The sequence below is a fragment of the Pelodiscus sinensis genome, unplaced genomic scaffold, assembly GCF_049634645.1.
Source record: "Pelodiscus sinensis isolate JC-2024 unplaced genomic scaffold, ASM4963464v1 ctg88, whole genome shotgun sequence".
In the NCBI taxonomy this organism is placed as follows: Eukaryota; Metazoa; Chordata; order Testudines; family Trionychidae; genus Pelodiscus; species Pelodiscus sinensis.
Genome location: NW_027465944.1, coordinates 338339 through 362384, shown reverse-complemented (window position 1 = coordinate 362384; position 24046 = coordinate 338339). Strand labels below are relative to the sequence as shown.

Here is a 24046-nt window from a genome sequence, read left to right as displayed (position 1 = left end):
CTGGTCCCTCATCTCAGGGTCTCTGGTGCCCACCTTGATTTTACACCCCATGTTCTGCATGGCACGGGGGGGGGGGGGAGCCCGGCAGAGCCTGCAGCCCCCGCACACACCACACGGGGGCAGCAAGGGGCCAAGACTAGCCAGGCAGCTAGAAGTTGGGGGACCCGGGTGGAGTCTCCCCATCCTGCCTCTCTCGCTAGTCCCGGCGCCCCCACAGCTTTGGGGCTGTGCTGGCTGATGCTGCAGGCACTGGGCTGAGACCTGCCTAGCTCGAAAGACCCAGAGACCCCAAAGAGCTGGAGGAGGGCTGTGCCCCAGGCTGGGGGAGAACCGGCCCCCTGCGGAGGGGAGCTGGAGGACAGTCTAGGCCTGGGCTCCCTGGGGTGAGGCAGGCCAGGTGCTGGCATTTGGGAAGGGCAGCAGGATTGATGAGGGTTTAAGTGGTGGCCTGTGCCTGTCCCCACCCAGGGCCCACACCCCGGCGGTGATAACAGAGGGTGAAACCTGGCAGTGATTAGATTGCAGGGATGCTTCAGCTAGCAACCCCCAACAACACGCCCGGTTCTCCCGCTAGAGCCCGCAGCCCTACCTAGAACCCGGGAGTCATAAGAACATAAGAACGGCCGTACTGGGGCAGACCAAAGGCCCATCTAGCCCCGTAGCCTGTCTGCCGACAGTGGCCAGCACCAAGTGCCCTGGAGGGGGTGGACCGAAGACAATGAAGCGCTTTGTCTCGTGCCATCCATCTCCAGCCTCTGTCAAACAGAGGCCAGGGACACCATTTCTACCCCCGGCTAATAGCCTTTTATGGACCTAACCGCCATGAATTTATCTAGCTTCTCTTTAAACTCTGTTATCGTCCTAGCCTTCACAGCCTCCTCTGGCAAGGAGTTCCACAGGTTGACTATGTGCTGGATGAAGAAAAACTTTCGCTTATTAGTTTTAAACCTGCTACCCATTCATTTCATTTGGTGTCCTCTAGTCCTTATATTATGGGAACTAGTGAAGAACTTTTCTTTATTCACCCTCTCCACACCACTCATGAGTTTATAGACCTCTATCATATCCCCCCTCAGTCTCCTCTTTTCCAAACTGAAAAGTCCCAGTTGCTTTAGCCTCTCTTCATAGGGGACCACATCTGTACACAGTATTCAAGATGTGGGCGTACCATAGTTTTATACAGGGGCAGTAAGATATTCTGGGTCTTATTTTCTATCCCTTTCTTAATAATTCCTAGCATCCTATTTGCCTTTTTGACCGCCGCTGCACACTGTGTGGAGTCCTGAGTGCTTGTACCTTACTCTCACCATTAGACCCCGCTCCCTCTGAGCTCCATGGCCTTTCCCTGCTGTAGGGGTGTAGCTAAAGTTTAGGGATTTCTATACAGAGCAAAGATGGGGTTTGGGGCTTTGAATCCAGGGTTCGTTTGGGGATTTAACTGTTGTATCCCACACTCCTGCCCTAGGTAGCGAGGTCTAGTAGTTAGAGCAGAGGAAGTGTAGGGAATCTGGCCGCCTGGGTTCTCTCCTGGCTCTGGGAGGGCAGTGGGGTCTAGTGGTTACAGCTGGGGGGAAGGGGATCTGGACTCCACCCTGGCATTCTATTTCACACTCCTCCCATGTGCCCGTGAAAAAGCCTCAGTTTCCCCTGTATAGCTGGGGTCAAAAGCTTCCCCAGTCTCCCAGGAAGGGCCCTGGGAGCCGAGCCCTTTGGGCCCCGTCCCAGGACTCCCCGTCCTTCTGAGATGTAACCGCAGGGCAAAGTGTTATCAGCCGGTCTCCTCCCCTGCCTGCAGTCCCATCCCGAGGCGGCTGGGAACCGAGACAGGGCGCTCCCAAATGTAACTGTAATTCTCTGCACCCTGGCGTGGGAGGGTGCCCAAGCGGCACAGAGCTGGGGGCAGTGCAGGGTGAAGGACTCCGCCGGGTGCCAGAGCAGGCAGGAGAATGCGCTGGGGAGTGGGGGCTAGAGGTTAGAGCATGGAGACCAGGACTCCTGGGTTCTGTCACCGGCTCGGGGAGGGGAGCGGGGTCTAGCGGTTAGCGCCATTGGCCTGGAAGCCAGGATTCCATTGGTGTCCATGGGACCAAAGTCTCCCCTCTCCCGCCATGAACTGCGCCGTGGCGCTCAGACACCTGAGGAACGGGCCCCGCCGGGAAATGCCAGGCGGGCGGAGCGAGATGCTGAGGTTGCCACAGGTCACTGCTGAGCTCTGGTTCCCACCGGGCGCGTCCCGGTCACCCTGTGAGTCACAGAGCTGGAGCGGCTCCCTCCCGGCACTCCCTGGGCTCCAGCTGTGGGCGCTGACTCAGCAGGGGATGCAGGGCTCCGGCAGGCTCCGCAGCAGAGCCCAGGGCCAGAGCAGCGGCTCCCTGGGGTCCCACGGGGACAGGAGCTGGGCAGCGCTGCGCCGGGTGCCATAACCAGCCAGGGGCGTTTCTGAGCTGAGTTGCCCCAGGCCCCGCCCTCACCTGGGGCCCAGGCGGCCGCTGGGGTCAGATATTGTGGCAGCCAGAGTAGCCCCTTCCCACCTTAAAATGCACAGATGGAACTGAGGAGTCCGGGCTCCCAGCCCCTGCTCCTACCACTAGGCCCCACTCCCCTCCCAGAGCTGGGGAGAGCACCTGCCCTACCTGCCCCTGCTCCGACCACTAGGCCCCACTCCCCTCCCAGAGCTGGGGAAAGACCCCTGGCATTCAGGCTCCCTGTCCCCTGCTCTAACCACTAATCCTCAGTCCTCTCCCCGGGCTGGCAACAGCCCCGAGCCATCCTGGTTCCCTCCCCATTTACTGTGGGCAGTGTTATGAGGCAGCCATGGCTTCAGCTTGGGCTTCCCCCTGGAAGGGAGAGCGGGGTCTAGTGGTTAGAGTGGGGAATCCGGACTCCTGGGTTCTCTCCCCTTGGCTGGGAAGGAAGCAGGCTCTAGTGGTTAGACCTCGAACTCTGGCCCTGCATTCTGCTCCCCGCCTCCTCCCCTGCCCCCGCCCCCCGCCTGTTTGTTCACAGGCTGATTAGGGATCACTCCCATCCCACTCTCCCCGCTCCATTTCTTCCGGAACTTTTTTATCTCGACAGGAGAAGAAACAAAGGGCCCATTCAGCGTTCCCGGCCCCAGCCCCCCCGGGCACTGCCTGGCAGGCTGGCGAGCCCTGCCCCAGCCCCCGCACCGCGCGAGCTCCCCCAAACAGGATTCACACACGGGGAGCAGGACTCGTACTTCCCCCACCCTGGCGTGGCAGGTGCTGTGGGGGGCTCTGATCTCGGGCGGGGTCTGGGCAGTGCCCGGGGCACAGCGGGGCCCCTGAGCGCCGCTTGGATCTGGGCAGCGCCCGGCCCGATGGGGCCCTGATCTCGGGTGCACCGGGGCACTGGCCTGAGTCGCAGCCTGGTGGGACTTGCCCGCTGGCTCCCCCGTAGAGTCCAGAAGGTGGCTGTCCAGGGGCAATTTTTTCAGTCCAAAGGGCCCCCAATATGAAGCCGAAGAAGCCTCCCCCCAACCCTATGAATGTCCAGATGATTTCCTGCCCCCTCTCTGCCCCCCATCCACCTCTGCTCTACATGGCCCGGCGCTGGCAACCCACAGGTCAGGGCTGTATGCGGCTCGCAGGGCCCCCCTCCCAGCTCCCCGGATCATGGCTTGGATTATGGGAGATTCCCCCCGACCCGACCGGGGCTGCTCCCCCCGGGTGCCCTCCGAGCCCCACCCCGCTGGAGGCCAGTGGGGAGAACAGGACTCCTCCATGGCCCCGGCACAGTGGGATCAGGAAGGCACTGGCTAAGCCAGTGCTGCAGCAGGGCTAGTGACCCATCTCAGGTTTGGTGCCAGCCAGCCGGTTGGACACGGCCCACGTGGGCCCATCGTTTGCCAACAGTGACCCACGTGTAAGCCCGCCTTGGCGATAGGGCTTGAAATCATTGTCCCCTCTAACTTTTTCCACCCATGTGTGGGATAAATTTTGTTGTGTGCACCGAGGCATGTGTGGATGTGCACCACCAGTAGAGACACGTTCTGTGGGCCATCTCCTAATCAGCTGGGTGGTGCCTGAATCTCTCCTGGGCGGCCGCCCAAGCACTCAGCTTACAGGGAGCACGATTTGAGACCCCCCCTCCCACCACGTTAAACAGCCTCGGCTTATCCGTGAGTAAATTCGGCAGGGGGGCTCCTTTCTCAATCTGTCTGTGGAGCGACGCCATGACCCCTCTGCTCTGGGACCCCAAGGTGGCACTGCTGGTCTGCACCCCGCCGGGATCCACCCTCCCTTCCCCGTCCCTTCCTCCTGGTCCAAGGCTGTTCCCATCCTTGTTCAGGTTCTTGAGTAATCAGCCTGGCCTCAGGACTTTGGTGCCTGGAGGGGGCAACAGCCAGTCGCTCCCCACCTGGGATCCCAGCCCTCTTTGTCAGAACAGGGAAACTGAGGCAGAGACTCGCCCACGGACGAAGGGCCGGGAAGTGCAGCCAATGAAAATGGGCCCAGGGGCTGGGCTGGAGCCCTGGGTGGGACGGAGCCCCAGGGCATGGGGCGGGCATCCCTCGGTTTGCCCAAACTGGTTGGCAGCTGGCCCTTTATGCCCGCCAGGTCCCAAGTGGCTCCAGAGTCCCCAGAGTGGTACCTGCGATGGAGCCTCCCAGCTTTTCCCACCGGGTACCCCAGCTCCTTCCCCCCTTGGTCCGGTCTGTCCTCACCCAGGCAAAACGTCCATTGAAACCACGGGGAGTTTCGCCGCTGGGAAGCCACCTCCTTCAGTCGCATCCCCCCACGCTCCGGTCAATGAATTCATTGGAGAATCAATGTGGGCGAACCCAACCCGGCGGCCCCGCGGTGCCCTCAAAACCTTGCCCACCGTGGCGCTAGGCCGCTTGGCCTCATCCCAGCAGGAAATCAGGCCTCGCGGCGCTTTCGCTTTCTTTTATTGATTCTTTTTCTCAAAGCCTTTTCGCCTAAAATGCCCCAGCATTTCACACCTGGGCACAATCTGCCTTGTCAGCTTGTTTCAGAAGCGGCTGACTCTGGAGAGGGGACCATCTGAGGCTTACTATGTTTGGGAGCGAAGAAGTTATTCTTTGGCCAAATGTTCATAGTTTCTGCTGTGGGTCGCACGATCACCCCCACTATGTTAAAAGTGGGGAAACCGAGGCACCGGGCGGTGAAATGACTTGCACAAGGCCACATAGGAAATCTGTGGCAGAGCTGGGCCTAGAACCCAGGCATCCTGGGGCCGTAGTAATAATAATAATCCCTGTCCCCCAGGCCAGAGTTCAAAGCGATAGTGAGTCTGATTCACATGTTTTATGAGCTCGACGGTGGTTTAGTATAATGGAGAACCAGGTTCTGATTGCGTTTACACTGGTGTGACTCCGGAGTCAGTCCCTTTGAGTGACTCCAGAGTCATGCCGGAATAGCTCAGCTCAGCACCTCGAGTGGAGTGTTAAAGGCTATGTCGTTCCATGGATTCCAAAATCTAAAAAATAATCACCAACTACAGTGCTTTTCACCTAGGTCTCTCCTGACTGGTCCATGGAGAAAGCTGGGGTGGGAGGAGGCGGAGTGAAGTAGTCCCTCGCCCAATCAAACCGGGCTGGATGGTCACACGCATTAAAGCTTTGTCCAATCAGGTGGATGGGAAGGGCTCCTGATGGTTCCAGCGGTGGGATCCCGGAAGGATCAAGTGGGGGTTGGCTGTCTCCCACCTCCCACATCATCTCCCCCTTCCCTGCTCCCTACTCCGGGCTCTCCTGGTTGCAGACGGCTCCTGTTTCCCACCGCTGGATTAAGGCGTTTTTCTGGCGAAGGCTCCGAGGGCTTTTCTGCACCTGTGGCAGGGACGGGAGAGGGTTAGCGACCGAGGAGAACCAAGGCAGAAGACACATGGCAGAAGAGGAGAGGCCTTTCCCAGACAAAAGGGGCAGCCAACCCTCAGTCTTCCCCCGCAAGGGGAGGATGACAGGGACCGGGGCACCAGGAGAGGGGATGGCGGTTGCGTGTGATCACGTGTGCCCTGGCATGTCTGTGGTGCATGTTGCGTGACCGGGGGAGGGGCAGGCGGGTGTCGGAGTAAGTGTGGGTTTGTGCGTGTCCGTGTTCCGGGCAGGAGTGTCGCAGTGTTCCAGCGGGGAGTCGTGCACGTTAGGGCGTGGCTGCCGGGGGGACCACGCGTGTCCGTGCGCCGTGCCCACACGGCGGTGCTGCGTCTTGTCTGCCTGTGTGCGACAGAGCCCAAAGCAGCCAGGGGCCCGCGGCCGTTAGGGCAGGGTCGCCCGACAGCTGGGCTCTTGCGTGTACCTGCATGTTGGAACATGTGTCTGTGGCCAGGCAGGTGCCGTGTCCCGTGCACCTCCGTGGGCTCTTGCCTGTGGTACCGCCTTCACACGTGTCCCACACGCGTGTTGATGCCTGTCCTTGGCCGGCTGAGTTCACCACAGGCGCAGGGCCCGGCCTGGCAGAGACTGGGACAATGGGGCAAGGGGTGGGGGTTGGGGGGCAGTTACCTGGTGCAGCCCGTTCTCCTGGGGGCTCTCGGCCGAGGCTGGCGGAGGCCAGGTCACTTCGAGCTTCCCGCAGGACGGCCGCTCTGCAAGGAGGACAGAGGGTCAGACTCTGTGGGCTCCCTCTATGCCAGCCTGAGCAATGGGGCTCCCGGCCCCCAGCCCTGCACCCCCCCCACCCCGGAAACACTGCCGGCTCCCACGAGACTCAGCCTCAGTTTCCCTCTGCCCCTCCTCACACCCAGGGTAAGGACAGGACCGAGCCGAAACCTGGGGTTGGCGCTGGCCCAGGCTTGGGCAGATGCTGCCTCTAGGCAGGCTGGCCTAGGACACCAGACCCAAATTCAGGACCCCTGGGCCTCTCACTAACACATGTCCGCCCTCCCTGCCTCAGTTTCCCCTCCCGCTTTAGCCTGAGCCCCACGGGGCAGGGCCTGTCTCCCATTGGGTGTCTGCATGGTGCCTGGCACACTGGGGCCCTGATCCGGATGGGGGGAGGAGATTGGGCTCCGCTGGCAGCTCCCGGGACAAGGGGGCCCCAGCTGCAGTTTAGGGGGGTCCGTGCAGCCCCCCAGCACAATGGGGGGAGGGGCTGAACTTGGCTGTGGCTTCTGCAGGCTCTTGGACAATTCAGCTCCAGGCCCCGACTTCCAGAAATAAACCGAACTGCCCCCCCCACATAAACCCCAGGTTCCCGGCAGATCCCCACCAGCTCCTCCCCCTGCCGAGCGGTTTCCCTTCCGTTCTGCCAAAGGTCGGCCCCTGCCCTGCCTCCCTCCCAGGAGCGGCTCCGGCGCCTCGCCCCGTCCCCACGCAGCCACCGCCCGCTGGGTACACACGGCGCAGCCCTGGCAGGGCCCAGCCTCCGGCGTGGCAGGGGGGGCTGGATCCTGGCTCCCTTTGCCTGGGGGAGCCCCTTCACCCTGCCTGGGAAGGCCGAGCTGCACAGAGGTGCCCCCCCCACGCCATGGGGCGCTGGAACCAGTTGGGGGGGGCGGCTGAGAGCCACTGAACCAAACTGCAGCCCCCGTTTCTAACGCCAGCCCCGGCAAGCCAGGGGTGCGGCAACCCCCCCGATCCAGCACCAATGGACCCGCCAGGACGGACCTGGCCGGGTGCACTCCCAGCTGTGCGGCTGAGACGGGGCAGGGGGAGAAAGGCCCCACCCCCTGCGTGGGATGCACCTGCCTCTCCACTGCCCCCCGGGGCCCTCAGCCTCCTGGACCCCCGGATCCTCCCTGTGCCCCCCATGCTACCTCCCGCATCACCAGCCTCTTCCAAACCGCGCCCGCCCCCGGCACGGACAGAGGGGTCGTGCCCCCGGGTGACGACCTGCGTCAGCCCCCCAGGAGCAACGGGGGGAAATCTGGGTGCTTGTTACCCCCCCAACCAGCCCCTCCACTGGCCCACGGCGACACCCCCGGGGCACAAAGGGATCCCAATGCCCCTCCCCATCTGCGGTGGCTGCTTCCCTGCCCAGGCCCCGGGCTTGGCACGTGTAGCGGGCCCACCCGGTTTGTCTTGGACTGGCGCAGCAGCCCTGTTGGCCCCCTCCCCAAATCAGCTGACGAGCTGCTGTTAGACCCGGGCAGGGCTGGGCCAGGGCGGGAGGCCACATGCACCCCGTGGGGACAGCTCCCTGCCCTACTGCCTCTCCCCAGTGCCCCTCAGTGTCATTCGGGGCATGTTACAGAAGGGGAAACTGAGGCACAGGGAGTCATAGCAGAGGACAGCTGGGCATAGGACCCAGGAGTCCTGGCTCTCGGGCCTCCATTCTCACCTGTTCCTGCCTGGAGCCACACAGGGAGCCCAGGCTTCCTGCGTCCCAGCCCCCCAGTTCTTGGCACCGAGTCAGGCCCAGGGAAAGAACCCAGGAGTCCCTGGGCGGCGTTCCCTGTGAGCTGAGCCGCCCAGTCACCCAGGAGAGATTCAGGGGCCACCCAGCTGATTGGCAGAGCGCCCACTGCCGGCAGCCTGTGTTTCTCCTGGCGGCGCACAGAACAAAATTCATTCCACACATCAATGGAAAAACTCAGAGGGAACGCTGGTCCTAGCCCACTGCTCTGACCCCTCACCGACGCTGCCGCCCTCCATCATCCCCCGTGCTGTGCTGACCCCAGCGCGCCCCCTTACCTGGCCGGCGGGGGGGCGGCTCCTCCTCCTCGGCCGCCCCCGGGGCACCCCAGGGCAGGGCCGAGCCGTAGAGGTTGTGCCGAAGGCGCTGCAGCTCCTGCTCTCTCTCCTGGGCCTCTTGCACCTCCAGCTCCAGCCGGGCCTGGGGGCTGCGGGAGCGCAGGCGGAAGGGGCTGGCCTGGCCTGAGGGGCTCCGCTCCGGGGGGGCCTGCCCGGGGCTGGGGCGCAGCAAGGTGCCGGGCTCCAGGATGATCACATGGGCCCGGCCGTTGGCCTCGGCGAAGGCCGGTCCCCGGGGGCCCCGGTCCGGGGGCGTCTCCATGCTGGTGCCGCGGCAGAGCCGGGCCGGCTTCCTGGGAGAGGGCGGCTCCGGGCTGGGCTGCTGCTCGAACATCAGCTTCTTCTCCTGCAGCTCCTGGGGGGTGCCCCGGTCGTAGGCCCCCCGCACCTTGCCCTGCTGCACCAGGGCGTCCTCCCGGAGCTGCTCCCGCTGGATCTCCCGCTGCATCTGCGCCCCGGCCCACTGGCGCTCCTTCTCCTTGGGCAGCTGGGCGGGCAGCTGGGCCTGGCTCAGGATGGGCTTCATCCGCAGCTCCACGAACTCCTGGCCGCCCCGCGGGCTGGCCAGGCCCCGCTGCCGCCGCAGGCTCTCCTCCCGCTCCTGGTGCAGGCGGATCTCCCGCTCTACAGGGGTCTCTCCGCCCGGCTGCGGGGCCTCCGGGGGGGCTGTCGGAGGGGCTCCGCTCTCGCCGGAGGGGCTGCCGTTCTCCATGCAGCCCCCGCGCTGCGCCGAGGCCGCTCCGGGATCCGTGGCCCCCGCGGGGTCCCCGGCACTGGTTGGCGTGCCGGCTGGGTCTGTGCCCCTGGCGGGGTCGCTGGGACCGGCCAGCTCCTCGCCGGTCAGATCCGTAGCCCCAGCTGCCTCGCGCGCACCGGCCGGATCTTCGGGCCCAGTCGGATCCCTGAGATCAGCTGGGACTTCGGCACCAGCTGGACCTGCAGCACTGCCCAGATCTTCGGCACCGTCTGGGCCCCTGGCACCGTCTGGTTCTCGGGCACCGTTTGGGTCTCTGATACTGTCTGGGTCCCTGGCACCGTCTGGTTCTCGGGCACCGTCTGGTTCTCGGGCACCGTCTGATTCTCGGGCACCGTCTTCCTGGGCAGCGTCTGGTTCTCGGGCACCGTCTTCCTGGGCAGCGTCTGGTTCTCGGGCACCGTCTGATTCTCGGGCACCGTCTGGTTCTCGGGCACCGTCTTCCTGGGCAGCGTCTGGTTCTTGGGCACCGTCTGGGTCCCTGGCAGCGTCTGGCTCTTGGGCACCGTCTGGTTTCCTGCCACCGTCTGGGTCCCTGGCACTGTCTCCCCCGGGCAAGCTCTCCCAGGGCCCGGCAGTGCTGGCTGGCACCTCGCTGGGCTTGGATTCCAGCACAGCCCCGGCTCCGACCTCACCCCGGGGTTTATTGTTGTCGCCCGTTCCACCTGCCGAGCGGCCGGCCGGTCCCTCCCTCGGGCCGACCCCGCCCCCCGGCTCCCAGCTGCTGTCGCACGCCAGGTGGGCAGGCCCACAGGAGTCGCCAGTTGCCACGGGAGACCTTGGCAGGGCCGCAGGCCTGGCGCCTGCTGCCCCCTGCTGGCTGCAAGGGGCGAGGTCCCCCGGCGATGGCCAGGGTCCCTCGGGCACCGGCGTGCCAGCCGGCTCTGGTGGACAGCTGGCATCCTGGCTCCCCCGGGCACCAAGGCTGCCCAGCACTGGGCCACCTTCTTCCCCGGCTGGCCGGGGTTCATTTGCCGACTCCTGCACTGGCTGCTCCGCCCAGGGCCCAGTGGCCGGCGACTCGCTCCCAGGCGGGCCGGGGGCCTTCTCCAGGCCCTGATCTGTGCCCATCGCCTCGGCGCTCTCCCGGCAGTCCTGCTCCAAGTGGGCGCTCGGCTCCGGCTCCCCGGGGGCTGGTAGGCAGATGGCGTTGGCTGCTGGAGGTGACTCCGAGACAGGGGTGGCTCTGGGGCTGCCCTCCCCCGCACAGTCCGGCTGGCCCGAGGGGTCGGCAGGCTCCCGCTGTGCCAGGGGAGTGGGGACGGTGCCACAGTGATCGACCCGGCTGCCCTCCTGCCCTGAGGTGTCAGGGGACGGTCTGTGGCCAGGAGAACCATGGGGCTCGGGCGCCCGAGGCTCCCTCTCTTGTGTGATGAGGGGGGCAGTGTGGCCCTCCCCCGGCAGGTGCCCCTCCCCAGGGACGTCCATCCCCTCCCCATCTGGGCACAGGCCAGCAGCGGATCCAGCCTCCGACGTCATGAGGGCCAGGCAGGGACTCTCCAGCGAGACCTAGAGCAGGAAGAGATGCCAGGGTCAGGGAAGACACGGGTGCTGGGGTCCCAGCTGAGCGGAGCCTGGGAGGGGCGGTTTAAGGGGCCTGGAGAAACCCGAGACTCTCAAACTCCTCCCTGGAGTTCGGCTCCTTGGCCAGGGGATTTTCCGCTGTGCCCGGGTCACCCTGAGGAGGGAGGCGGGACAGGCCAAGGCGCCCGCTGCTGGCGACTACCTGGCACCAACACAGCAAGGGGAGGGGGTGGCGTCCTTCTAGCGTTCATTACCCAGGCACCTGGACGGGCTAGGGCGGAGCACAGGCTCAGATCCCCATCGTGGGGGCAGAACAAGACCCTTGTGCCCATCTGCCATAGCGTCTGGGCAGCAGGGGAGTTCTGATCACCCCCTCCCTGCCCCCACCCGCTGCCCAGCTGTGTCCCCCATGGGCAATCGCTACGGAGCAATGCCAGGCCACCGCTTCCCCCCGCCAGCCCCCATCTGGGTGCCCGCTCCTGGGGGGCCTAAGGGTGCGGGGACAAACAGCGACTTGCCCCGGGCAAGTGGTGGAGGCTTACGGAGCGGCACAGGCTGAGCTGTGAGCCGGACTGAGGGATATTCCTAAAATGCCCCCCCATACGCGTCAGTCTGCCCAGCCCCCCCCCCCCCATTGACCCCAGGACAGAGGATTAACTCCTGCGCCTCGCCCGATACCCCAGACGCTCGCTTACGTTTCTCTGAGTGGGGGGGGGGTCCCCGTTTCCCAGTGCCAGCCCCTCCCTGGCCCGAGCCGCACACCCCGGCCAGCTGCACCCGGAAGGTCCCCGGGGCCTGGAGTCCCAGCGATTTATCCCTGGCCGCTGAGCCAATGGCACACGCTCTGCTAATCTGCCAGCGCCGATCTGGTCGTCCAGCGCACCGCAGCGCCCCCGGCCCCCCCAGCGCACATGGCCACTCACCACGGGACCGCAGTAAATATTAACCCTGTGCCAGGCCGGGCTGGCATGCGAAGGGACCAGCATCCGCCGAGGCTGGGAATACACCTGCTCCCCGCAGCGCCCCCTGCTGGGAGAGGCCTGGAGCTCCCCAGCCAACTCTCCTGCCCTGCTCCCCGCAGCGCCCCCTGCTGGGAGAGGCCGGGAGCGCCCCAGCCAGCTCTCCTGCCCTGCTCCCCGCAGCGCCCCCTGCTGGGAGAGGCCAGGAGCTCCCCAGCCAACTCTCCTGCCCTGCTCCCCACAGCGCCCCCTGCTGGGAGAGGCCAGGAGCGCCCCAGCCAGCTCTCCTGCCCTGCTCCCCGCAGCGCCCCCTGCTGGGAGAGGCCAGGAGCTCCCCAGCCAACTCTCCTGCCCTGCTCCCCACAGCGCCCCCTGCTGGGAGAGGCCTGGAGCTCCCCAGCCAACTCTCCTGCCCTGCTCCCCGCAGCGCCCCCTGCTGGGAGAGGTCTGGAGCTCCCCAGCCAACTCTCCTGCCCTGCTCCCCGCAGCGCCCCCTGCTGGGAGAGGCCTGGAGCTCCGGCCCAGCCAGCTCTCCTGCCCTGCTCCCCACAGCGCCCCCTGCTGGGAGAGGCCGGGAGCGCCCCAGCCAGCTCTCCTGCCCTGCTCCCCGCAGCGCCCCCTGCTGGGAGAGGCCTGGAGCTCCGGCCCAGCCAGCTCTCCTGCCCTGCTCCCCACAGCGCACCCTGCTGGGAGAGGCAGGGAGCACCCCAGCCAGCTCTCCTGCCATGCTCCCCGCAGCGCCCACTGCTGGGAGAGGTCTGGAGCGTCCCAGCCAGCTCTCCTGCCCTGCTCCCCGCAGCGCCCCCTGCTGGGAGAGGCCGGGAGCGCCCCAGCCAGCTCTCCTGCCCTGCTCCCCACAGCGCCCCCTGCTGGGAGAGGCCGGGAGCACCCCAGCCAGCTCTCCTGCCCTGCTCCCCACAGCGCCCCCTGCTGGGAGAGGCCAGGGCTGGCATAGCCCGGAATTCCCTTCATTCTCAATGCTCCTTCAGGGACTTCTAAGTAGCTGCCCAGCACTGCCAATGCCACTGCCCAATTGAATCGCTGGCTGGTCCCTGGGGCCAGGGTCTCCCCTGCGCTAGCCTGGCTGTACAGTTCTGAGCGTGGGTTACATGTAACAAGTCGTCTGGTCTCAGCCTGGGGGGGGTCCCACAGCCACTGCCTCCTGGAACATCTTTCCAAGCAGCCTCCCCTTCCCCCGCACACAGGGAGCGGTCCCAGCATTTGGGTGCTGGGCAGGTACGGGGCACATGACCCGTGGATGCCACCCAGAGCCAAAAGCTGAGCGGGCGGGGGACTTTGTGGTTCCAGTGCTCAGCCGGGATGCAGGACACCTGGGTTCTATTTCTGCGTGACCCGGGATATGCCGCATAGTCGCACCGTGCCTCAGTTTCCCCATCTGTGCTGGGACAGAACAACCCTTCCTTTGCCAGCCTTGCCAAGTCAGATCATTAGCTCAGCAGGGCAGGGTCTCACTAGCGGCCGGTGTGACCCCAATCTCAGCCAGCATCTGAGTAGTGCCCGGGGCCTCAATGGGACCCAGATCTCAGCTGGGGTCTGTGCAGCACCTGGCACAGTGGGAGCCTTGATCTCAGCCTTTGGGTCAAACAAGGCTGCTGAGTCCCAGGGAGGAGAGCATAAAAGGGGAGTGGCTGACTTTGGGGTCCCCCCCGGGGAATTGGGGGTGTCCCGTATAGAATACGGGGAGCCACGACCCACATCCAGGCTACATGGTGAGCCCTCTAAGAACCCCTCAAGTTTAGTCAGCCCTGCCTTTCAGCCCCGTCCCTCCAGCTGCCCTCCCACCCCCCGGCCCTGGGGCAGGCGCCCCCTGACACTCACCTTCCACTGACTTTGGGCGCGTATGTAACCAGCAGGGCATGTGATCCAGGTGTGCGGGGTGGGAGGGGCTGGAGCTGGAGTCTTGCCCAGCCAGGCCAGGATGGAGGGGGGGGAGGGGGAGGGTATCAGCGCTAAGTACCCCCCCCCCCAGCTGTTTACACTGGATTAGAGGACGCTCAAGGACTCGGCTAATTCAGATCAGGCTCAGAGGCTTTGCACAGCCCTGCTTGGCGGCCTGGCAGGGACCGGATCCATCTGCTGAGCACAGATCAGGCAGGGCTGCCCCGGGGTTGGGGTCTGCACGGTGGCCACCTTGTTTTGCAGGTGTTGCAATTGCTGGGGCTGGAGCAGACGGGATCGGCGTGCGGGGCCAGGGGGGCCTGCCCGTCCGTGCCGGCCACGGGAGCTCGCAGCCCCTCAAGCTCAGCTGGAGCACAGACGTGGGGGCTAGAACCAGGGGCTGAGGGGGGAGGTTTCTTAAGAGGACTCCGAGGGGCTTTCAGCTCTGAGTGATTCAATCTCTGGGCGCACAGACGCACCCACCCACAGCCAGAGCCAAGCCCCCCAGCTGAGCACCCCACCCCCAACGGTGGCCAAAGCCAGGTTCTGCAGAGACAGGCGCAAAACACCCTTTTCCCAGCAGACAGGAGTGAGATATTCTGCCCCCCCCCCCAAAGCCTGTGGCATTTTTAACTCTTTTCATTAGCCCAAACTGTTCTACCTCCCGGCCCTCCCTTGGCCAGGTGGGCTTGGGTTCTCGGGTTCCCCCACCATCCAGCGGCAGGGAGTTCCGCAGGCTCACGGCAGAAGTCAGGCAGGAGCATTCCCTGGGAGTGGCTCTGCCTCCGCTCCCTACCCTGCCACGGAAAGGGGCGCGTGGGGCGGCTTTGTCACACGCACCAGGGAACCCAGCCCCGGGGCTGAGCCTGAGCCTGGACAAAAACTTCCTTGAAGCCTAAAGAAAAGCTGAGTCCAGCACTGGGTTTATCGGCGCCACGGCCCCCGTGGGCCTGTCCCTCCCTGCACCCCAGTGGGGGCACCTGGGCGTCCAGCCGCCCCTTTGGTGAATGAAAACGCTCTGGGAGGTTTTGGGAAGGCCTGGGGGGTGAGGGGGGGGAGTGTCATGGGGCGCCACCTGGTGGCTGTGGGTGGAAGTGGATGTGGGAGGAGCTGGCCCCATAGACCCAAGGTGGTGAGAAAACACCAGCATGTGCTGGAGGGGGACACAGGCTCTTCTCGGGGGCTGGGACCCGTGGTCCGAGCATCCCAGCCAGCCGCGAGGAGAACGGCTTTTCGGCAGCCGCGGGTACTTTGAGGGATCGGTCCCCGAGGGGACCAGGCAACACGGCTCCAGTCCTGGGGGCAGGGGGGAGAAGCTGGGGGGAGTTTTGTGATGCTAAGAGCGGCCAGGCTGGGTCAGACCCACGGCCCAACTAGCCCCGTGTCCTGTTGGCTGACACTGGCCGGAGCCAGGCGGAATGAGCAAAACAGGCTGATTGCTGTGTGATGCGTTCCCAGTCCGCCGTGGGCTTTCTGCAAGTTGAGGGCCCAGAGGTTCCCAATCAGGGGAGCCCAGAGGTTCCCAGCCGGGGGGCCCAGAGGTTCCCAGCCAGGGGGGGCCAGAGGTTCCCAATCAGGGGGGCCCAGAGGTTCCCAATTGGGGGGGCCCAGAGGTTCCCAGGAAGGGGGCCAAGAGGCTCCCAGCCGGGGGGGCCCAGAGGTTCCCAATCGGGGGGGCCCAGAGGTACCCAGGAAGGGGGCCCAGAGGCTCCCAGCCGGGGGGGCCCAGAGGTTCCCAATCGGGGGGGGGGGCCCAGAGGTACCCAGGAAGGGGGCCAAGAGGCTCCCAGCCGGGGGGGCCCAGAGGTTCCCAATCGGGGGGGCCCAGTGGCCTTCCAGGCTGGGCATCAACTCATCTCACTATTTGCCAAGTTTTACAGCAGGCGACATAAAATGCTCCAGGCACTTCAGCCCCAGCTACGGTTACACTGACTGGGACTTGGTTCATCCTCCTAGTCCGGCTCCCTCGGGACCTGCCTGTCCCTGACGAGGGGTTTTGTTGGACCGGAGGGGTGGGGGAGGTCATTTCTGGCTCCCCTGCTGCCGGTTCCATCCCCTGCCCAGCCCCCTCCACTGGGTTTCCTGGCTCCCCCGACAGCCCAGCTGGGTCACGTGGGGCACTTCCCACCCGCCTCTGCAGCCCAGCACACCAGCCTTATCAGCTCCCCCGCCAGTGCTCCCTGTAAGCTGGGTGCTTGGGCAGCCGCTCAGGAGAGTCCAGCACCACCCTGCCGCTTAGCAGAGCACCCTCAGCTAGCTTTATGTTCCTACTGGTGGTGCACATTTGCACATGCCTCGGTGCACATAACAAAATTTAGTCTGCACATGGGTGGCAAAGATTAGAGGAAACGTTGTCCGAGCCCCAGCCCAACTGAGTTGTGTGCCCAGCTCCCAACCTGCATTGAGCTGGGCTTCCCCCCCCCCCCACCCCTACAGCACACCAGGCTCCCAGCCCCGGGCCAGAGAGTCCCGGTTTCTAGAGGTGGACCCTGGACACAAATTCTGTTCCAGCTGATTTATTCAGGGGCTAACGAGCGACTTGGCCATGTGGCTGTGACACACTTGGATTCGTGCGTCGGATTTGGCAGGCAAGTCGCTTTTCAGTGAGGCGACGCGTGGGGCCCACCAAACAACGCGGACTCCAGAGGGGGGCAGTCCGGACCCGCGGGGGGCCCTGCTTTCGGGGCTCACGGGCTGTTGGGCTAGGCCATAAACCCAGTGTCTGGTTTTCAGGGCCTGGCAAAGTTCTGGACTGACACGCCCGGGGGCCTTTCGCGGGGGGGCAGGTTGCCTGGGAGGACGAGGCCTGAGAGGGGCGCGCTGGTGTCGTCGCTGGGGAAGGGTCACCCCAGCCAGAGCTGGCAGCAAGTGGGACGCACACAGGAGGGGTGCCTGGGTACGTCCGTCTGGGTGTGCGTGCACGGGGGAGGGGGCGTGCACGGGGGAGGGGGCGTGCACGGGGGAGGGGGCGTGCACACACCTGCCCCTCTGTATTTCTAAGCATCTCTCAGAGCCCCGCACACAGCAGTGTGATCGGGGGCGGGCGGCATCCCAGACTAGATGGGCCCTGGAACGGGGCCACTCCCTTCTCCCAGCCAGGGGCCTGCCTCAGTTTCCCTCGGAGAGGCCCAGAACTAGGCCACGTGGGGCCTTTTCCCCACCACCCACGCTCCAGCGCAAGGTGGGGTCGCGAACCGGAGTGATGCAAAACAGCCCTCCGAGTCCCCGGGGAAAATCCTTCATCCCCCACCCCCAGAAGCCCCATACGCGGCTCCGGGTCTAGGGCTCCGTCCAGCCGCTCTCCTGCCCCTGCGAACGCTCGCCTGGGTCGTCTCCTCTCGGCCTCAGACAGTGCAGCAGGAAACTCCCTCCGCAGCCCTGGCCACCCGGACTGCGGGCAGCTCAGAGCAATATTCTGGGGCCCGGGCCCCGCTCCACAAGGGTTGGGGGGCTGGGTCTCTCCCCCGGCCCTGCCTGGCGCCCTGTGCGCCTTCCTGAGAGTCCCTGCCTTCCCCGCAGGCCCCGGCAACTTCACCTGCCAGCCTCCCCCAAGCAACTCCAAGGGGGGGCGTAGCCTGGCTGGACCGCCCGAGCAGCCTCCTGGGGCTGGGGTGTCCTGCCAGGGTGGAGGGAGACGGGGAGGAGAGGGAGGCCCCTTGACTAGCGCTTGCAGCCGCTGGCGGGGAGAGGGCTCGGGGGTGTCCTCCTCTCTGGCCCCCGCCCCAGCCCTGGGGCAGCCCCCTGCACCCCAAAATCCGTATCCCTGGCCCGGCTCCCAGCTCCACACCTCCTTCTGCACCCCAATCCACCAGCCCAGAGCCTGCACCCTGCACCCCTCCCGCACCCCAAACCCTGCATCCCGCATCCCAAACTTCCTACTGCACCCCAATCCCCCAGCCCAGAGCCTGCACCCTGCACCCCTCCCGCACCCCAAACCCTGCATCCCGCATCCCAAACTTCCTACTGCACCCCAATCCCCCAGCCCAGAGCCTGCACTCTGCACCCCTCCCGCACCCCACGCTCCCCCTACAACCCAACCCTCTGCCCCAACCCAGAGCCCTAACCCTGCACCCCCTTCCATGCCCCAGCTCAGCACTCGCACCCCAAACCCCCTCCCAGAGCCTTAGGCAGGTGTGCGTGGGGGGGGGGGGGACTGGACCTATTCTGGGCACCACCTAAAATGATCCAGACCTGCCGCCCCAGCGTTGCCTTGGGCAGGGTCGCCCGCGGGCGCCGGGGGGCCAGCCGAGATGACCCCATGGGCCTCCTAGCGCAGTGCCAGCAGCAAGGGGCACCCCGGTCCCCGGCAGGCTCTGGAGTGGGGTGTGGGGGGGTCTCTCTTGGACAGAGGCTGCAGACTAGCTCGGAAAGTGGTTCTCAGCCTGTCCCACGCGGGCACCCCCCCCCCCCCCGCAGCCCTTGTGAGCCCCCTCGCCCTGCGCCAGGCCCGGCCGGTCGTGGCAGGCCCCCCGGGGGGCTGGCAGGGTGGCCCGGCTGGACGGCGCCTCCTTGCAGCGGGGTAGGGGTCCGCGCTCCCACCGGCCGGGTGGCGGAGCAGGCAGGCGGCTGAGAGGCAGCCCAGGAATGCTGGTAAATAATTCAGCTGATAGCGGCTCTCGCCCGGACCCAGGCTCGCGGGCAGGGGCCCGGGCTGGGGGGAGCCGGGGAGCTCTCAAGGGCGTCCAGACCCGGAACCGCTCCAGCGACCTCCGGGAAATCCATCTCCCTGCCTCTGCCTTTCGCCCGAGCCCAAACCGGCCTAACCAGCTCTCCCGAGCCGCCCCCCCACCTGAGCCGCGCCGGGAGGAGGGAGGGAGTCAGCGATGCCGCGCTGCTGACTTGGCGAGCCGGACGGCGGAGCGGCGGCAGTCTGGCCTAGCAGTGCCTGCCGGCTGGACGGGGGGAGGGGACCCCCGCCCGGAGACCCCCTCACGCACGCCGGGGAGAGCCGCAGCAAGCGTAAGTGGAGACGGGGGGTCTGAGGCACCTGTTCGCTGGGCCGGGGGCTCCGGAGCCACCGGGGAGAGAGCAGGGCGCTGGAGGGACCGAGCTTTCCCCGGGGCGCCCTCCGGGGCGGGGACCTCAAGGCCCGATGCAGCCCAGGGCCAGAGCGAGCCGCCCTCGGGGCGTGACGCCGGCTGGTCGGGGCTCCGGCCGCGTCCCAGAGGCCACACAAGGGGAGTTCACCCGGCCAAGGCCAGAGCGCCCAGTGGATCACGGAAAGTGAGCGCATGCCCAGGGGGGCGCTGGGGGCCCATAGCAGCACGGGCCAGGGGGGTAGAGGCAGGCAGAGTATTCCATTGTCCTTCGAATGCTGTAGAGTCCTGGCCCCACCATTGCCTGCTGTAACCACTGAGCCCCGCTGCCCTCCCAGAGCAGGGAAAGAACCCAGGAGTCCTGCCCCCCACCATTGCCTGCTGTAACCACTGAGCCCCGCTGCCCTCCCAGAGCAGGGAAAGAACCCAGGAGTCCTGGCCCCCACCATTGCCTGCTGTAACCACTGGGCCCCGCTGCCCTCCCAGAGCAGGGAAAGAACCCAGGAGTCCTGCCCCCCAACCATTCCCTGCTGTAACCACTGGGCCCCGCTGCCCTCCCAGAGCAGGGAAAGAACCCAGGACTCCTGCCCCCCACCATTGCCTGCTGTAACCACTGGGCCCCACTGCCCTCCCAGAGCAGGGAAAGAACCCAGGAGTCCTGCCCCCCAACCATTCCCTGCTGTAACCACTGGGCCCCGCTGCCCTCCCAGAGCAGGGAAAGAACCCAGGAGTCCTGCCCCCCACCATTGCCTGCTGTAACCACTGGGCCCCGCTGCCCTCCCAGAGCAGGGAAAGAACCCAGGAGTCCTGCCCCCCACCATTGCCTGCTGTAACCACTGGGCCCCGCTGCCCTCCCAGAGCAGGGAAAGAACCCAGGAGTCCTGCCGCCCACCATTGCCTGCTGTAACCACTGGGCCCCGCTGCCCTCCCAGAGCAGGGAAAGAACCCAGGAGTCCTGGCCCCCACCATTGCCTGCTGTAACCACTGGGCCCCGCTGCCCTCCCAGAGCAGGGAAAGAACCCAGGAGTCCTGCCCCCACCATTCCCTGCTGTAACCACTGAGCCCCGCTGCCCTCCCAGAGCAGAGGTTAGAATCTAGGAGTCCTGGCCCCCCACCATTCCCTGCTGTAACCACTGGGCCCCGCTGCCCTCCCAGAGCAGAGGTTAGAATCTAGGAGTCCTGGCTCCCACCCCTAAATCCGGAGCGGCTCTAAGGAGCAGCACTGCCTCCCAGGAAGCGCAGTCCCGCCCGCTGCCACGGAGCCACGTGGGGGAGACAGAGAGCCAAGGTGCCCCCCAGAGACCAGGCCTCCAAGTGGGCGGAGGGGGGGCAAATTCCTTCTCCTCTCTCGGCTCAGGGACCCCCGAAGTTTGCTGGAGGGTGCAGGGGGAGGGTGCCGAGCTGGGAGAGGGATGCAGCTAACCTCCAAAGCCCCCTCTGTGGCCAAGTCCTGTCCCGGGGGCCAGGCAGGGAGGGGGAATCGGGGCTGGATCCCGTAATCTGGTTTGGTTCCCTGGGCCAGGCTCCTGCCACACACGCTCCCCACAGGTTGCAGCCGTTGGGCAGGAGCAAATCCAAGTTAATTAGTCGGCCTAGGCGGCCTGGCTCCGTGCCCTGCAGGGGCTGGCGGGAGGGGCGGCCGGCTGCCAGAGCAGGCCCGAGTGGAACAGGTTTTGGGGGACACTCCCTCTTGGTGTCTGGGGCGCCCGGGTGGGAGCTGCCGGATGAGATCTGACACGTCAGGGCTTGCCCTTGGGTTGGGCTGTCTGCTGACAGCGAGCGGGGGGGGGGGGGGGGGAGAGCCACGGCCCTGCGAGTCACTGCAAGGATCCCTCTCCGACTGGTTAAACCTGTGGAGTGGTTCCTCATTGATCGGATGGGGGAAACCGAGGCACAGAGCGGCTAAGAGGCCTGCCCAGCCTCATCATGAATGAGCTGGGAATAGAACCCAGGAGTCCTGGCTCCCATCCCCCACTGCGCTAGCCACTAGACCCCACTCCCCTCCCAGAGCTGGGGAGAGAACCCAGGAATCCTGGCTCCCAGGTGTTTCCTTGGGGCACTCGGCTGGGCTGCCTCCCAGCCCCTTTTGCCCTGAAGAGCCTTTACTTCCAAAAGGGAGGGGCGTGGGCCAGCGCCATCCGGAGCTGTCTGGGCAGGGGTCTCCCATCGATGCCCCAGGAGAGAACCCGCCCGGGGTCCCTGCTGCGCTCAGCGGCGGTTGCTTGAACCACAGAACTGTGTGGGGCTAGCTGGAGCGAGTTTGGCAGGCCTCAGCCCAGCTCAGCAAATCGGCGGCGTCCCAGGCAGCTCTCAGACCCTAGGATCCTCCAGGGGTGGGACACGGCATCTGTATAACAGCCCACAGCAACCCCGCACCGGCACGGCTTACCCAGCGCTGTCAGGCAGCCACCTCTGGGGTGGGACACGGCAGCTGTATAACAGCCCACAGCAACCCCGCACCGGCACGGCTTACCCAGCGCTGTCATGCAGCCACCTCTGGGGTGGGACACGGCAGCTGTATAACAGCCCACAGCAACCCCGCACCGGCACGGCTTACCCAGCGCTGTCAGGCAGCCACCTCTGGGGTGGGACACGGCAGCTGTATAACAGCCCACAGCAACCCTGCACCGGCACGGCTTACCCAGCGCTGTCAGGCAGCCACCTCTGGGGTGGGACACGGCAGCTGTATAACAGCCCACAGCAACCCCGCACTGGCACGGCTTACCCAGCGCTGTCAGGCAGCCACCTCTGGGGTGGGACGTGGCAGCTGTATAACAGCCCACAGCAACCCCGCACCGGCACGGCTTACCCAGCGCTGTCAGGCAGCCACCTCTGGGGTGGGACGTGGCAGCTGTATAACAGCCCACAGCAACCCTGCACTGGCACGGCTTACCCAGCGCTGTCATGCAGCCACCTCTGGGGTGGGACGTGGCAGCTGTATAACAGCCCACAGTAACCCCGCACCGGCACGGCTTACCCAGCTCTGTCAGGCAGCCACCTCTGGGGTGGGACATGGCTGCCCTAGGATGGAAAGAAGGGAGGAGCCAGGTTAGCCGGTTGGTGGGCGCGCAGGCGCGTCTCACGTGCTGCCTTTGTGGCTAGCTCTGTCTGCGTGGATACAAGGGGACTTCGCTCCCTCGGGCCCCTCCCTTGCTCCCACCCCGCTGGCCTGCGGCTGGGGACTGTCAGGAAGGCAGATGGGTTGGCGCTCAATTAGCGGCTGGGGACAGGACAAGAGTAAAATGGCGGGAGGTGGCGGGAGGCAGGGCGAGCCAGGAAGAAAAGGATAAGGAGAGAGAAGGCTGAACCCGGGCCAGGACCTTATGTCTCTGGAGTGTTATCTCGGAGCATCTCTCTGTGGAGATGGAGGCTGCTTTGTGCAACACTGAAATGCGGCCACCTCTGGGGTGGGGCACGGCAGCTGCGTGACAGCCCCCGGCAATGACACACGGGGCTTGCTCCCCCAGCATCACCATGCTGCCGCCGCCACTGGGGAGCGTGCATGTGGAAATGGACCCTGTGTGCAATTGGAGTGAGCGGGGGGGGGGGGGGCTTAGCATGCATAGACCCCGCACACATGGGGGGGAAATGGACTTGCATGGGAGATGGACATGTGGGGGTGGACATGCATGGGGGGGATAGACACGTGTGGGGAATGGACACGCGTGGGGGAGTGGATATGGATTTGGGGGGTATACGGGTTGGGATGGACACACCTAGGGGATGGATAAGCGTGTGGGGAGGTGGATACGTGTTGGGGGTGGACATGCCTGGGGGATGGATACTTGTTGGGGGGGGTGGATACATGTTGGGGGGGTAGACACGCGAGGGGGTGGATACATGGGGAGGTGGACATGAGTGGGGGTGGATACATGTGGGAGTGGATATGTGTTGAGGTGCACACGCATGGGAATGGATACGTGTTGGGGAGGTGGACACTCATGGGGGTAGATACGTGTTGGGGTGGACACACGTGGGGGTGGATACGTGTTGGGGTGGACACGCATGGGGGTGGATACGTGTTGGGGTGGACACGCGTGGGGGTGGATACGTGTTGGGGTGGATATGGGTGGGGGTGGATACGTGTGGGGGGTGGATATGTGTTGGGGGGCGGACACGCCTGGGGGTGAATACGTGTTGGGGTGGACACGCGTGGGGGTGGATACGTGTTGGGGTGGATATGTGTTGGGGACGGACACGCCTGGGGGTGGATACGTGTGGGGGGTGGATACATGTGCAGGTGGATACGTGTGGTGTGGAGATGTGTTGGAGGGGTGAACACGCATGGAGGTGGACATGCATGGGGGTGGACACGCGTGGGGGTGGACACGCGTGGGGGGGTGGACACGCGTGGGAGCCAGCCCGTGCAGGGGGTGGAGGCGTTAGGTGGGAGGAGGGAGTGACTCCCTGCCCCCTGCTGTCTGCGGAGCCCCCGCCTGCCTCCTGGCTCGTACCCACGGCCCCTCCCGCCCTGGGTCCCTCCGGCCCAGCTCCCTGGCTGGCAAGCGCCGGGCTCCGTCCCCTGGTGCTGCGGTTTGCCAGGGTCCATTATTAACCTGGCTGTTGCTGGGGGCTGGACGAAACAACCTCAAGTAACCCCAGGGGCAAAGGGGCCCAGCTCGGATTGGCAACTGCACTTCCCCGGGGCAAATCCCCCACCCCTCTCCCTGCCGGTGCCTGCCCTGGGCCACCCTTCTGGGGGCGGGGAAAGGGGGCGGGACTGCGCCAGCATGAAAGCCCTGCCAGGATGACTTACCCACGCCGGCTGCTCACGCCCCAACACTCCCCAGAAGCAGCCGCATTTCGGAGCTGTGGGAGCGCTCCCTGTCCCGTGCCGCCGTGCACCGGGGTACAGCTCTCTGCACAGCACAGGGGGCATGAGGGGCTCTGGGTTTCCTCCTCCCCCACCCTGCTGATCGCTGCCTCTGGGGCAGCCGGGGAAGCATCACAGGGGGGCAGCGGATCGGTTAGTAGACCCGGGCACTCAGCTGCAATTTCAAGCTGCCAGTCCCGGCCATGGGGGGCCAGGAGCACCCTGCTCTCTGCACTGCCCCCTGCTGGAAGAAGCCAGGACTGAGTAACCCCCGCCCCCCGTAGCCCCTCAAAACCAGCACCTCCTGGCTTTGCAAACATGAAGACTTAGATTTCACTGGGGAAAAAAAGCCCCCGAAAAACCCCAGGGGCAGAGGGACCTTTT

General features: G+C 65.5%; 2 protein-coding genes across 5 annotated transcripts in view; one reads left to right on the top strand and one right to left on the bottom strand.

Annotated features, from left to right (window-relative positions):
• Positions 1-4892: 4892 nt before the first annotated feature.
• Positions 4893-19378, bottom strand: MISP3 (MISP family member 3). Of its 4 annotated transcripts, XM_075917135.1 has the most exons (5): positions 18801-19378; positions 9908-10940; positions 8618-9838; positions 6488-6570; positions 4893-5812 (listed from the first exon to the last, which is right to left on the bottom strand). In XM_075917135.1, exons 1-5 carry the CDS (start codon positions 19371-19373, stop codon positions 5720-5722), a joined length of 3003 nt encoding a protein of 1000 aa, XP_075773250.1. In that variant the 5' UTR covers positions 19374-19378; the 3' UTR covers positions 4893-5719. The 4 variants fall into 4 exon arrangements, with proteins under 4 accessions (XP_075773250.1, XP_075773249.1, XP_075773252.1 ...); XM_075917134.1 differs by having other exon boundaries at positions 8618-10940; XM_075917137.1 differs by lacking the exon at positions 18801-19378 and adding an exon at positions 13754-13857 and having other exon boundaries at positions 8618-10940.
• The window catches only part of PALM3 (paralemmin 3), a 17733-nt gene continuing 12148 nt past the window's right edge, over positions 18462-24046 (top strand). The window contains exon 1 of the mRNA XM_075917149.1: positions 18462-18772. The gene's annotated coding sequence lies outside the window, so the exon portion shown is untranslated. The remainder of the gene's footprint in view (positions 18773-24046) is intronic.